Source organism: Miscanthus floridulus, chromosome 8, assembly GCF_019320115.1.
Source record: "Miscanthus floridulus cultivar M001 chromosome 8, ASM1932011v1, whole genome shotgun sequence".
Classification (NCBI taxonomy): Eukaryota; Viridiplantae; Streptophyta; class Magnoliopsida; order Poales; family Poaceae; genus Miscanthus; species Miscanthus floridulus.
This window is the reverse complement of record NC_089587.1, coordinates 118,336,420-118,352,212: the sequence shown is the minus strand read 5'-3', so window position 1 is coordinate 118,352,212 and position 15,793 is coordinate 118,336,420. Positions and strand designations below refer to the sequence as shown.

The 15,793-nt window shown below is 43.8% G+C and overlaps 2 protein-coding genes across 2 annotated transcripts; both read left to right on the top strand.

Annotated features, from left to right (window-relative positions):
- Positions 1 to 733: 733 nt before the first annotated feature.
- LOC136469801 (uncharacterized) lies at positions 734 to 3,800 on the top strand. The gene is made up of 6 exons (XM_066467860.1): positions 734 to 1,736; positions 1,827 to 2,016; positions 2,110 to 2,299; positions 2,417 to 3,247; positions 3,428 to 3,517; positions 3,666 to 3,800. The coding sequence occupies exons 1-6, from the start codon at positions 734 to 736 to the stop codon at positions 3,798 to 3,800; spliced, it is 2,439 nt and encodes an 812-aa protein (XP_066323957.1).
- Positions 3,801 to 3,945: 145 nt separating this feature from the next.
- LOC136475330 (uncharacterized) lies at positions 3,946 to 5,973 on the top strand. The gene is made up of 5 exons (XM_066472873.1): positions 3,946 to 4,140; positions 4,227 to 4,439; positions 4,537 to 4,629; positions 4,723 to 4,848; positions 5,587 to 5,973. Exons 1-5 carry the CDS (start codon positions 3,946 to 3,948, stop codon positions 5,971 to 5,973), a joined length of 1,014 nt encoding a protein of 337 aa, XP_066328970.1.
- The last annotated feature ends 9,820 nt before the right edge of the window (positions 5,974 to 15,793 follow it).

Genomic DNA, 15,793 nt, shown 5'->3' with positions numbered 1-15,793 from the left:
TTTGTAAACTCCATGTTAATTGAATCATAGATGATGACATGGTGCCGTGGTCCCACCAGTGGGTCCCACACCGAGGATGTGGCGGAGTGGTCCCACCATCAGGTCCCACGTCGATGACGTGGTGATGTGGTCCCACCAATGGGCATGGCGGCAAACACGTGGCGCTATGGGCCCAGGGTCCAGCTCCACCAGCGGCCTGCCCCTCCCTTTTAATTTTTGCAAAAATAATCCCCCGCAGGGGGAATCGAACCCGCGACCTGCCGCTAGACAGGGAGGAGGCGTTACCGCTGGAACTCCCGGCCTTTTGTGTTCACGGCTAGCCTATTTTTGTATTTGTACTTAGAACATGATATCATGTTTTTTTTGTTTTGTCGATCGAGTTGATGGGCCATACGTGCGTGGCGGCTGGTCGCGTAGATGTCCCATACGTGCGTGCATAGGTATCGTGGCGCCGCCATAGTTCTTCTCCTGGGAGGCCAGTACCGATCTGGCGATCTACGTGAGCCATCGCTTGTCGCTGGCTAGTACTAATCTGGCGATCTCCATCTCCTTCTCCCTGCATCCACACCGACACCGTCATTGTCAGTACACGTGTGGGACAGAGCAGCAGCGACGGCCAAGTACAAGGTTTGATTTGTTTATCAATTTGTTTTACATATATGCATGTCTTTGATGTGTTTTTGAATTTTGTTGAATTTATTACTAGAATTTAAGGACTGAGTACAATGTACAGATGGATAGAAGCTGGATTTTTGGGACACAATTCACACCTGCATATGTGAAAGGAGTTGAAGAGTTCATGAAATTTGTCAGTGAAAGATACCCCGAAGATAGCCACATACTTTGTCCGTGCAGCAAATGTCTTAATCAAACTCTGCGGTCTCAGGATGATGTAAGTGACCATATACACATTTATGGGATGTCAGCTACATACACCAGGTGGATTCATCATGGGGAGTTGGTAGATACTATAGTAGTTGAGAATTTGGAGCAGCCGAAGGTCGAAGGAAGTGATCATGACTTTGGGAAACATGTGGATGTGGCCGATGATGATTATGATGAGGATCACAGAGTACTAGAGATGATAGGAGATCTGTATGCTACGGCAGAGGCTGATGGAGAACAACCAAGGTTTGCAAGAGTCCTTGAAGATGCAAAGAAGTCACTTAGCCCAGGATCTAGCCATTTGAAATTCTCTTTTCTGGTGAGGATGTTGTATATCAAGTCTCGTTATCGAATTAGCAATACAGGATTTTCCATAATGATGAAGCTATTGTCATCAGGATTCCCTCAGAGTGAGTTGCCAAAATCATATGATGAGGCCAAGAAATATCTTGGAGAATTGGGCCTTGGTTACGAAAACATCCATGTGTGCAAGAACAATTGTGTGTTGTTTCGGAAGAGGTATGAAAAAGAGAATGTGTGCCTAGTATGCAAGACGTCTAGATGGCAAGATGAAACTAGGAACAAGAAGGTTCCACACAAGGTATTGAGGCATTTTCCACTTTTGCCAAGGTTGAAAAGAATTTTTGCTTCAAAGCGAACTTCTAAGGAAACACAATGGCACAAGAAAAAGAGGACGCCAGTCGACAATGTAATGAGCCATCCAGCTGATGGAGAAGCATGGAAGGACTTCGACATGAGGGAACCATCCTTTGCAGATGATCCAAAGAACCTGAGGCTTACCTTAGCTACCGATGGATTCAATCCATTTGGCAACATGAGTACGCAGTACAGTATGTGGCCAGTGCTTCTGACACCACTGAATCTCCCACCATGGGAATGCGTGAATCCAGCAAACTGCTTTATGTCTTTACTCATCCCAGGTCCAAAATCTCCAGGAAAGGATTTTGATTTGTTCCTTGAGCCCCTAATTGAAGAACTGCTCGATCTATGGAAGGGTGTCAGTACCTACGATGCATGCACTGGTCAGAAGTTTAACCTTCGTGCTGCCGTGTTGTGGTGTATACATGATTTTCCAGCGTTGAGCACGTTATCAGGGCGAACAACAAAAGGGTATTATGCATGTATTCATTGTGATAAGGATCCGTTGTCTCGGGCAATAAGGAATAAGATATGTTACATTGGACATCGTCGTTACCTTCCAAGGACACATGCAAGGCAGAGAAGCTTGACTTTCGATGGTAAGCGTGAAAACAAAGAGCAACCAGGCAAGTTCACTTTGGAGGAGGTCCTAGAGGAGCTAGAGAAGGTGAAAGATGTCTGGCCAGGGAAGCATCATGAAATTATTAGAAATAAAAGGAAGCGCAATGAGGGTCCAAAGATTTATAGCCGCAAAGTTGGGTAGTGGAGATTGCCATATTGGAAACATTTAAAGCTTCCACATAATCTCGATGTCATGCACATAGAGAAAAACATATGTGAAAACATTCTTGGCACATTACTCAATGTACAGGGCAAGACCAAGGACACAACCAATGCTAGGCTAGATTTGCATGATATGGGCATAAGACTTGAATTGCACTTACAGCAGCATGGCAACTCAGTCATTGCTCCACCTGCTCCATATGTCTTGGGGAAGGATCAGAAAACCGAGTTATGCAAGTTTCTCAAAGGTATCAAGTTTCCTGATGGATATGCGGCTAACCTAGCAAGATACATAAGTGAAGATGGTTCAAAGGTGCAGAGAAAGCTTAAAACACATTCTTGCCACATACTCCTGCAAAGAATCATACCTGCTGGCCTAAGAGGACTGGTGAGGAAGGATGTATATGAAGCAGTTGCAGACCTCGGGACCTTCTTCAGGGAACTATGCAGTAGAAATCTAAGGATTGATGTTGTCAAACGGCTAAAAGAAGAAATTCCATTGATCCTATGCAAGCTTGAGAAAATCTTTCCACCTGCCTTCTTTGATGTCATGGTGCACTTGGCCGTCCATCTTCCTAATGAGGCACTGCTTAGAGGACCTATTCAGTACGGATGGATGTACCCAATAGAAAGGCGGCTAGGCACTTTGAAGAATTTTGTAAGGAACAGGGCGAGGCCGGAAGGATCAATTGCTGAGGCATATATGGCAAGTGACACATTGACTTTTTGTTCTAGGTATATGGAGGATATTGACAATAGATTTAACCATCATGATGATAATGATGGAGAGATGCCATTGCCTGATGACATCTCTATTTTTAAGCATGGTGTTACTCTTGTTGGATCTAATAGGAGCCAGTACATTGATGATGATGATGACACTGAATCTATTGAGCAGCCACAGCCCCTGGAAACTAAGGTGCTTCTTCTATCTTCAAAGTACTGGATGGGGAATATTTGCATTGCATTTGAGTGTTTTTAATCTGTTCTTCAATATATGCCTTTGCTTTTAGATGCATCTTGTTTCTTGCATACCTGTTCTTTAATATATGGTCTAGCTTACTTCTGCACATGACTTACTTGATTTTTTTATCCACAGTTTCTTGCAGGGTATAGTCAGAAAGTCCTAGCTTCAAAGAAGAAGAAGATAGGCCCCACCATGGCGCCAGGAGTTAGGGCTAGTAAGAGAGTGAGGGCATCTCAAGGATCATAGGTTCAGCCTCCTGAATCCCAAACAAGATCATCAAAAAGGCTTCTTGTTATAGCGAGAGATGGCCAGAATGTAGAGGATCCTACCAATGGTCATGATGAAACACCACCATAAAGGTCTTATACAGATGCAGAGGAAGGCGATGGAGCTGGTGGTCAGGACAATACAGCTACAGAGGAATTCAGTGGAGGTGGTGCTCAAGACAGTACAGGTGCTGATGAAGACAATGCAGCTGGAGAGGAAGACACTGAAGGAAAGTTGATGTTTCTTTGTCATTCTATTATGCCATCTAGTTTGCTGATCTGCATGAAACTAAAGCATTTAAATCCAAATTGTATTTTGCAGCTCCTTCACAGCGAGCCCCAAGGAGACCCAGGCCACCCACCAAGGGAGCACAGCTGGACAGGATGACTAAAGCTATGGGAAGGAGAATGCCCATAGCTGTTGCTGAAGGGAAAAGAAGGCCTCATGAACCTGTTCAAGCAGCCAAGTTTGCATCTGAGGCTGGTGTCATCATTAGGGATAAGGTCCCTGTCCTAACTCATTGGAAAGATTACAAGAGAGATGATCGCTATTACAAAGACTTTGTGGGAAAGCTCTCTGTAAGTGCATTATTGTTTCTATGGTAAACTTGTATATCTATTTAACCTGCATTGACTAACTAAATATGGAATTGTCATATGACTAGGGGCGCTTGGCCATTAACCCTGAAGACAAGCCAACAGAGGAAGCTTGCACTGATATGCTGCGCTCTGGGGTGCGGCAAATGCGTTATCGGCTGAAGAACAAATACTTCAATGGTAAACCTACAAATGAGATTCCCACAACTTCTCCAGTTGCATGCATGTTTGATGCAGAGTGGAGGGTACTGGTTGCAAAGTGGTGTAATCCAAAAAACATGGCACGGGTATCTTGTCATATATTCTTTCTCATTCAGTTTCCAAAGATCTTCTCATTTGGAACCTATGATCTCATCTGACATGTTCATTCTCTTGTAGGAATCATGTGAAAAGAACAAGCAGAATCGTAGTAAAGTCAAGTATCATCAGGCTACAGGTTCTCGCAGCTATGTGGCACACTTACACGCATATGTAAGTAAAGAGTACCTTGTACATATTTGCACTAACCAACTTATTTTGCATTTTATCTGACAACTTTCCTGTAATTGATTATCTATGAAACAGAAAAAGAAGAAAAACAATGCAGAACCAAGCACAGAACAAAATGAAGAACTTGATTTGGTGGAGGCCTTCAAGACCTGCCATACCAGCTCCAAAAATGGTCTCAGTGAACCAGCAAGAGAAGCACTTGTAAGTCCCGACATCTGTTTCGCTGTGCCATTTTGTTCATTAATTGGATAACATGTCCTATTTTAATCATTTTGTATTCTGTCTTTTGCTCAAAACTGGTCATAATCCAACATAGCTATATACTTGCTAAATAAGTTAAGTACTAACTGAAGGCTGTTCTTATTTCTGGGAACAATCTACATGTAGTCATAAATTCAGATTGCAGTCATTGATATACTAGATTAAAACTGCAATGTATCAAACAAGGAATGGCTGAATGGGTTATTATCTTGGATGGATATGAAAATCGAAGCAACCTAACTGCAGCCAAGTCTCTAAAGCCCATGCTTTTAGTTATTCTCATGTGCTTTATGTATGTGTATTATCTGCTAAACCAATCTGCTGAACAATCTGATAACTGTGCTCTGTTAATACTTGATAGATGTTGACTGGAAATGAGATTGCATTTAACTGAGAACAATCTAAACTAATTGTGTCCACATGCTAGGTGATTTCTGATTGTTTCATTGTAGAGTAGTTGTGCTTTATGTCAGTAAGAACCAAACTATAGTTTACATAATGTTCCACATAACAAATCAGATAAATTGTACTACAGTCTGTCCATTTTGCTAGGTTTGCTTCTACCTCTCTCTAGTACACATCTTGCTATTTATATTTTTAAAAATACATCTTGTGTGATATTTGCACCTCAAATTAATGCAATAATGATCAACTAATGATGGGTCATTGCTATTTCAGTCAAATATGGAAGCTTTGAGGGCAGAACCTGTTGCTGAAGGTGAGACAGCAGTATCCATTGTGCAGGTTGTGTCCCAGGTGCTCTCCCAGAACAGCTCAAACCATTTCCTCAAGAGTGTTGGCATCAAACCAGTGGCATCCTCCAAATCATCATCATCAAATGAAAGCGAGCTTTGGGAAGAACTAGCAGCTGAAGCTAAGGCTGTTGTACAAGGTGAAATCGACGATCTCAAGAAGAGAAGTGAAGAAGCTGAGGAAAAGCTGGCGAGGACACAAAAGGGGATGGAGGAGTACAAGAAGCTGACAGAGATAAACACCAAGGCAATGGAGGAGAACAATGCGCTGCTCAAGCGTATCTTGGCCATTAACAATGGTTCTTCGACATGAGCGCTGTGCGTAGCTGCTGGTTGATGAAGCAAGGGGTCCATGCTGGTGATTTTGCTTATGCAATAACCTATGTTGTTGTTGCTTGCCCACTTTTTAATAGTTGCTGTCATAACCTATGTGAACTGAGATGAAACTAGTACATGGAATATGATGTCTAGTGAGTTATATGTGAACCAAGTTTAGTATTGTTCATTAAGTTGATGGTACCTATGAATACTGGATCTGTTAAGTTGATGGTAATTGGAATACTGTGATCTGTTGTTCAGCATGTGCACCTGTGATGAATTTTGTTACCTTTTTGTGACGATTTTGTAGTCAATTCTGTGACTATTTTGTAATCTATTCAGTGACGAATTTGTAATCACTTCAGTGATGAAAATGAGAGCCAATCATAGCAAGACACGTGGACTACTCACAGCATGCCTTGTGGCCCAATAAAAAGTGGACACGTGCACATCCACATCACTAGCCACATCAGCGGCCATGTAGTCAGACACGTCACCAGCCACGTGCCAAGCCACGTCACCTGAAACATGGACGCGCCACATGGACAGGACACGTCAGCTGCCAGCGTGGTAGACGCCGTCTGGCTGCCTAACAGACAGCAAGTTATGACGAAAAAGGGGCTACATCAATGACGAAAATGCATCGTCATAGAAAGAATACTCTTCTATGACGAGGGCCATTTCATCATAGAAGGAACGCACATCTATGACGAAAATATACGTTTCGTCACGTTATCCAAAATATGACGCTCATTCAATGACGAAATCAATTTCATCACAATTTTGTCATAAAATAATATATGTGACGATTTTGGTGTCTTCAGTGACGAAAGGAAAGCGTCATTGATGAACACATCCCTAGTAGTGGGCCGGTGCGGCGACCCACCGTCCAAATACGGTCCGACAAGACAGATGTACGACCCCACCCACTACGGGATGTGGACCATGATGGCGGCCTTGACTTTTGAGGCTGACTAATTAAGCCAGCGAGGGCCACGACCCCAGTGTGTGGGATCGTGGCCACCAGCACAGCAAATAGCAAGACGATCAACAGCCTGGGAACGACTACCAACTCCTGTACAACACCCTTGGGAGATCAGGAGGCGATGACGAAGGCCACGGTGAGACCACGTCGCACAGGATGGCTAGCGAAACGCCACCGTGCCCACCGTGCCCCCATGACCGGCACTATAGCACCACGCCACACTATGCCGTGACGTGGGCACAAGACCATGAGGACAGCCACGTCGGGACATGCACTAACAGACAGCGTTACTTGCAAGCCAAGTTAGCTAGCCCCCCTCCCTTAAGCTCATGACCCCTCGGTTGGGAGAACCCCTAGCCCCGGACTCTATATAAGGGCAGCCAGGGCACCCTTCCCAGAGGATACACACAATTTTCGGACCCTCGAAGCTTTCATTCGGGCAGTCTGTCTCCTAGCTCTAGCGCTCTTACCTCTTCCACCATTCTTGCACCCCCCATTGTAAGAACTTTAGAGCATTCAAGCGAGGAACACGCACTCAATCATCTCTGAGACTGGACGTAGGGCGGCCTGAACCAGTATAACTTCTCGTGTCTTTTGGATGCTACCATCGTCTTCCTAGAGCAGTGCGGCATTCGTATAAATTTACTAGTCGGTCTACAAAGCACCGACACGTTGTGCGTATAGTTGTCTCAAATACTGCTTGTGCCCTGCTTTTTTGTGAGACTACTACTGTCATATGTGAGCAACAACTTTTGAAATTTTGGCTCAAAAGGCCGCTTTCTCGTTTCGGGCTATTGACTTTTTGCTATTAAATTTTATAGTAAAATTTTAGCTCCTTATAGCACACAAAAACTAAAAAGAGCTAGACAATATACTTTTCAGCTTTTAATTTATTTCCTCCAGCTTTTGAGCTTTTTAAAACTAACTCAATAGATGAGTGTTGTTTATTGCAACTTTGGCTAGCAGAAAGCCAGTAAAAGCCTAAACTGATACACTATTCATAGACGCCAGATTTTAACTTCATTCAAATTCATAGACGCTAGATTTCAACTTGATTTTTTTAACTAAAACTAGAATCAAAAGATACCATATTTTGGGTGTTTCTCTGAACTACTATAAAAATGTGAACTGATTCCAAATAATTCTCTCTGAAACGTTCTCTATTCAGCGATTCTAATGGGTGCCAAATACACCCTTGGACTTAGGAAATGTTTGTTTTTTTTTTAACCTGTTAGCCTCACCTCGTTTGTGTGGTCAAGATTTACCTTGCTAGGATAGGTGAGCCATTTTGGCTCTTTTGTGCTAGCGAGGAAAATTCATCTGCACAAGCCCCAAGTTGCTCTGGCTGGCAAGCTCCGAGGTGCTCTGGTTAGAAATCCAAACGGACTTTCTTCGCTCTGCGTTCTCGATCATTAAGGAACCATTTAGACCCTAAGAGCATATCCACTGGATCCTGTTTCCCCTTTCTCTTAAAATCCACTTTAGGAGATTGAGAAAACTGAATTGTAGAGTATATGGGACATGTGCAGATGTGCTCCACTAGATTGAGAAAACCCCATCCCCTTAAAACGTGGGACCCACCTGTCACTGATAGAAACCTCCACCTCTCTTCCTCCCTTCTCTTCTTGCTTCCTCTCCTCTTGATAATGCAGGCCTGTGGTGCGGCGACGACATGCCCGGAGCTGGCTCAAGGCTCGCCCGCCCTGCACGGGGCTACGGCGGTGGCCTGCCGGCGCACGAGGCACGACAAAGCGTGGCGAATGGTGGTTGCACGTGCAAATGTGGGTCCAAGATGTTAGTCAAAGAGAAAGGAGAAAAAGGGATTGAGAAAAATTGATGCTTCTCCCCCCTTTATTTGAGGGGGAGAGGGGGGTTTTGAGGAATTGAGAAAAAAATTAGGAAAAGGGGATTGGGAGGGGATCTGCTGGAGCACGTTTATTGTCCGCATCTCCAAGAGTATTCTAGATTTTTCTCCTAAAAAGTCTATGTTTTCCAACTCCTAAAAATATATTGGGAGACAAAAATAAAGGCCATCTTCAATAGGTTTCAATAATTCACTCCTAAAATATAGAAGACAATTTTACATAGGAATCTTATACTATTTCTAAATTATTTTAACCAATTTTATATATTCTTTCCCTTATACATTTGCATCTGGAACCCTTTTATACTCTTTATTCTTTTTTCGCCCTTCCACCTTTAATTGGCCGAAGAATACGCATGTATTCACGCGACCCTGACTCCGCGCAAAGTTACGCATGACGGGGCAAGATTTCCAAATGCATAAATTTTAGGAGGAAGGATTAGGAGTTGTTGGAGAGAGATTTTTTTCTCATCTTACTGAAAACCAAGGATTAAGAAGGTAAATATGGTACTCTCGGAGATGCTTCCTTTAGTGCCCCTTATAAGAAAAGGGGATTGCTTTTAGTCAATCTGGTGGAGATGCTCTAAGGTGCTAAGGTGGTAGAAGGAACCAATCATACTCTCAGTGTATTCTTAATATATTGCTTCTCAGGTTTTGATAAAAGCTTTCTTTATAAAAAAATATATACATAAATGGGTAAGCCACGTATGTGGGAAATTGTCCCCTTGCCCCACTTTTGATGTTTGTTACATCATTAGTAACTTTTTGCAAGGTACCAGAATTTTAATGGTATCAATTAAGATTCCAAACTCTGAATCTCTATGGTCTGTTCGTTTGGCTGTGGCTTGTCGTAAATGATCGTAAATTTTCAGTCGAAATAATATTTTTCTCTCATACAAACCAGCCAGCAGTACTTTTTTTTTATGAACCAGCAACGATACGAACCAGCTAACCGAACAGGCTGCTAAATGTCGACGCCCCCACGTGTGTCTGAAAGCAACAAGTGGGGATTTTGTTTTCGCACCACACACGTGGTCGGTGGAGCCATTCGTACGAACAGAAAATATCAACTCTGAATCTCTCATGATCCACTCTGATCTCTTGTACATGTGCATACATCATCGTTCTGATACCTGTCATCTTTCTTTCGGTTAAAAGACCACGATTCGCAATAATACGATTACGGACCACGTGGACCCAATAATCTATAGTACGCCAAGGTACTCCACGATTCGCAATAATACGATTACGGACCACGTGGACCCAACAATCTATAGTACGCCAAGGTACTCCAACGTTGCTTGTGTTTACGCCAAGGTACTTATACAAGTATTGTCAACGTATCTGGCAGGACCAAAACACTCGTACGATCCATAATCAGTAGGTAAATAATCACCGCATCTCATGCGATCCATATCCGGCAGGCAAATAATCACCGCATAGAGACACTGGAAGACAAGTAAATAAAATAAAATAAAACTCACGGAATCACCGGCAGGCAAATAATCACCGCATGGAGACACTGAAAGGCAAGTAAATAAAATGGAATAAAACGAAAAGAGAATTATGGGAAGAGAAAGTAATTTATTGGAATATCACCACGTAATGATCATGATCGTGATTCAAATCTCGTTCGTCGTCCTTCACGTTGCGTGTTGACAACAAATACTTTTTTTCTCTACAACTAAAATATACGGATTGTCAACATCTACCCGGAAGGACCAAAACACTCATACGATCCATATTCGGCAGGCAAATATTCACCGCATGGAGACACTGGAAGGCAAGTAAATAAAATAGAACAAAACTCATGAAATCACCGGCATGCAAATAATCACCGCATGAAGACACTGAAGGCAAGTAAATAAAATGGAATAAAACGGAAAGAGAATTATAAGAAGAGAAATGAATTTATTGGAATATCACCACGCAATGATCATGATCGTGATCCAAATCTCGTTCGTCATCCTTCACGTTGCGTGTTGACAAGAAATACTTTTTTCCTCAAAAAATGAATTATTGCCATGCCTCATACGGGTTAGGATATTGTAAGTCCGAGTATACATGTTTTGGCAAGGCAGAGCACGGATAAATTTAATTCGATGCCTAGCAATAAATTTTTAGCCTTTGAGACAACTGATGTTTGTCGTAACTTTCAGACAACAAGCTCCAAGCCTAGCTTTTATTTCAGATTTATTACGATAATGAATGTGTTTCTAGACATTATCATGGTATAATACACGTGAAAATTGAATTGATATATTCTTGATTTTGACTTAGCTAACAAACATCTCATTCAATTTATGTTGCATCCGTTGCAACGCACGTACACTCATCTAGTGTGTGTGTATATATATTTATAATTTGTGATAAGTATCATGAGACTGATAATAAAAATATAAATTTATTTATAGATATAAATATTAATAATATTTTTTATATATTTGGTTGAACTCAAAAAAAGTTTGACTCCTCCTAACATATAACGGACGAAGTATGCAACATATCTAACATAAGAGCATCTCTACTAGATTGAGAATAGGTGATCATCTTTCTCTATAATCAGAAATGGTGGGAATTGACGAAAAAAACTAAGCTCTAACATATTCGCTTTTTTTATAGTCGAACAATAATAAAATAATATGCTGCTTGAGCAATAATAAAACAAATAAATCACTTGAAATATATATAGGAGAAATGCGTAACATAACACGCGTGCTCAGCCACCACAGCGTCTTCATTCTCAGCTAACATAGCACGAGGCGTGGAACGGTAGCTGCACGAGGCTGAGAGTCAGCCAGCACACTTGCCATGCTACAAACTAGTTCATCACGTGCGCCATCGCGCGCGCCGGCAAGGTACAAAAGGAGCATATGCATGTCATAGGAACTTTAATGATTTCAGCATATATATATTAGTGTTAGCCACCTTGTGAGCTGATAATAGATAAAAAAAAATTGAAGCTCCACAGCTTGATAACCTGATGGTAATTGACTCAGCGAGAAAATTGCAAGCCAAAGTTATGATATTCACAAAATATATCATGGAGCATTCATTGTGATCAATTTTACCTTCCTTACAACAATAGAAGCTAAGCAAACAAAACAGCTACCAGCACCAACAAAATCCAAACACATAACTCCATTAACAAGGCAATCACTTGACATGTCTCAAAGCAAGTTGTCATACTACACAGTCTGCCTAACTTCTGCATGTACAGATGCATCTATTGGAAAGCAAGACAAAATTGACTTGTCCCTAATTTCAAAAGGTAGAGAAAACTACTAGAGCTCTTCTTTTCATGTTCATTTTAAAGTTCAAAGTGATCCATAGAGGCTTACTTGCAGCCAGAATTCATTTGGAGTTTTTTAGATGCCAAACTTGTTGCTAAAAATCGCAGTGGAAGACTCTTCAATATGAACACCTAGGGAAGCAAAGAAAACGATCAGTTTACTCCAGTAGTCCAGTCGTCCAGCCAATGTAGACACACACCACAAGATTTCTTTGATCCAATTAGAGACATTCCACCTAAGCAGCACAACCATCATTATAAAAAAAAGCACAGCCGTAAACAATAAGGTAAGCACCGAATGGAAAATACAGACCTAACGACATAAAAAATAGAACATGTAAAATGAAATGGAAAACTAAATAAGCTTAGCATGGAAGTGAGAATGACTCATCCCGGCATATGAAACAAATTTAGGGATTTGAGTCACATCTTTCGGGCCCTCATAGTATACACCTGCACCAATGAAGATCAATTTCGACACCTGTGAAACCAAGCTGAAATTAGGTAATTGGAATATAAAACTCTGAAACTTGTAAGATCTGTCTTGTATGAAGGCTTGTGGCATAGCAGTAAAAATTCACATAAAAGGAACCACTACAGATATCTCAGTTTAATCTGTTGTATTACTCTATAGTCTGCAGTAATAAAGAAATATAAACAACAAAACTATTTTGAGCATGTACCGCTTTCGGGTAGTTGACTGAAGAATCAATGGCAACAGCAACACCAAGGCTGGGCCCGACCAACACCATAGGCCTTTTGATGTATGATTTCCAAAACTACACATACAAGATAAGTTGTAAGGGTCACATAACTGTAACTAGGAAAATAACAGATCAATGTAACCATTAGATAGTAGCATCGGTTCACGACAACTCTACAAGAACTGCCTGGTCTTAATTGGCTGAACTGTTAGGCATAGGGAGGAGCGGTGGGTGTGGTGTTCATACTCTCTGGTACATTGTCTTTTAATGAAATGATAAGCAGCTCTTGTAGGTGTTCGAGAAAAAAAATACAAAAGTGGAAAATAAACTGAAAACTATTTTAGCAACTCAGGAGAAAGCTGTGAATTTTATAACATGCCTGGCAATGACGGTGGTTCAGTTACTGTCATTGTAAGTAAGTTGTTACTTTCATGCTAAGTAAGCTGTTGAAATCAGCTACTATAACGCCCTAATGTTATAAGCAAGTTGTTCAAATTAGCTACTATCAGTACTTGAGTAGCATCCTAGCGTTTGCCATATTAGAATTAGAAAATTAGGTCGCCACAAGGAAAAGGACACACAATGTGGCAATTAGCAAAAGGTATAGATAAGCGAAAGAGGATGAATAGGGAGAGCAGCGGCGTTGGGTTGGGTACCAGAGATGGGCATGTAAGCGGTAACCCTAGCGCTCCCGCGCGCGTCGCTGTGGACGACCGAGGCGGACGGAGGGGCCCAGAAGGTGACGGATCCGGCCAACCAGGCGACAGATCCGACCACCCAGCAGGCGGATCTTGTGGAGACGGGGAGGGCTCGCGCTAGATCCGGCTGCTCGCTGCAGATCCACCGCCTCCGTTGGCTGCATGAGGTGGACGCCGTGCTCCAGCCTCAGATCACCCGGCGGGAGGGGCTCCGCGAGCGGCCGGTCCAGATCCACCGCTGAGGTTGCTGACGTGACCTCCCTGTCGTCATGCATGGCGACCATGGAGGTTCCTCTACCGCCATAGGCCTCCGGCGCGTTAGGGCGTCCGCTGGCTAGCCGCACGGCCGTGGGAACGACCGGCGACGGAGGGGCAAAACCCTAGGCCGCGTGACCCGCCACGCTGCGTCGCGAGGAGGAAGTGGCGTGGTGGTGGTGGTGGTGTTGGTGGAGCAGGAGGAGGAGAAGGAGGAGGGAGGCCACCGCCATGCGGAGGGTGGGCCACCACCGAGGCCATCCCATGCCGTCGCCTGAGCCGCGCCACGAGCCGGTAGCGAGGGAGGGAGAGAGAGCGAGAGAGAGAGCGGAGAGGAGGAGGGCATCGAGGTCTGTGGGGGAATAAACCACCTATACCCTCATGGGTATACATGGGCTGCACCACCGGAGGTGGCCCGATCCACAAGTTGAAGCGTGCGAAGCAAGCTATATTGTAATTGTACCAAATTGGATACTTTACTTGTAACCTTGTCTCTTCGGAGTATATAAGGAGAGGCAAGGGTCACCTAGAGGATAGGTTAATCTGTATACATCTCAATACAATACACCAAAGACACAAGACGTAGGGTATTACGTCGATCAGACGGCCCGAACCTATCTAAATCGCTGTCTCTGCGCCTTGTGTCACCATCTGGTTCCTGATTACACGCACCGTCTACCGACAATCTACCACCATGGGCACCCCCCTCGGTGGACTGCCGACCATATTTCATCGACAGTGGCGTGCCAGGTAGGGGGTGTGCGTGCTGATCCCTGGCGAACCAGATGGAAATTTCTTTACCAACATCATTCGTGGCGGCCTGGCTTCCGGCGGCGGTAGTTTCTTCAACAACATAGCTGCGTTCTTGCTACTAGTTCAGGGTCGAGCGCTGCTGTATCGGCATCAGGGGTCGTTGATACTCTGTGCCAAACGAGAAGATGGAAGTATCTACGTGGTCGTGCAAGCTATCGTCACAGCGGCTTCAGAAAGCTAAGTCATATTCTTTGTTTTCAATGAAATATCCTTTGGTTCTTTATCTTCGAGTCACCTTGTAAATATTATTGAAAATAATCTCATAGCACGTCACGACCTTTTGCATCGTCTCGTGGCAGCACTCATTGCTTGTCGCCGCAGCCATCATCAACAGCTCGCTACGGCCCTCGGTTTCCGGCGGCAGCGCGTAAGGAACGCGGGATCAAGCGGTGGCTCGATACTCGCGGCCAGATCGACTTGGCGGCAGGATGCAAAGGAACCATCTCGATGCCCTCCCAAGATTCAGCTGTAACACGACATGCCAGGTCCATCTACAGTAACATGCAAGGCTGAATTTGCATGTACGGGCGTATGCACACATACAGCGTATGCATGTACGAAGGATGCAAGCCCACACACGCGCAGCTGCTTGATGACAAGCTAAGTCGTGTTTCTTTTTTCTGATTAAGCATTCTATTGCATGTATGCTTCTTCATCTGCCTTCATGATTTTCCACAGCTTCCACACTGACACGACGTCTTGGTGCATCTCATCCTAAACTCACGGCAGCATATACATCATATTGACGCCGCTACGATTCCACGCACAGCTGTCAAGCTAGCCACCCGAGCCACCAAGCAAGCCGCTAAGTGAGCTACCCGAGTCGCCGATCAGTAATATAAGGACGGCATCGTCCGGACTACTTACTCTGACCACCGAACTGATCGAGCTCCGACCACGTCGACCACGTCTCGAGCGGCTCCACCGAGCTCCGACCACATCGACCATGGACCACGTCGACCACGTCTCGAGCGGCTCCGCCGAGCTCCGACCACCTCGACCACCAGACCACGTCGCAATGATGATCGCCATGAAGAATGGTGCTATGACAACCGCGACCACCGTCACAACAGGCCAAAAAGTACGAGGATCGAACAACTTCATCAACGTCTTCCGCAACGACATAGCTTCGTTGCGACAACGACTCGCCGTGTACCCGTCCGACCTCTTCTTGTTGAGTTCGACCACGACTCGCAGAAGTGCA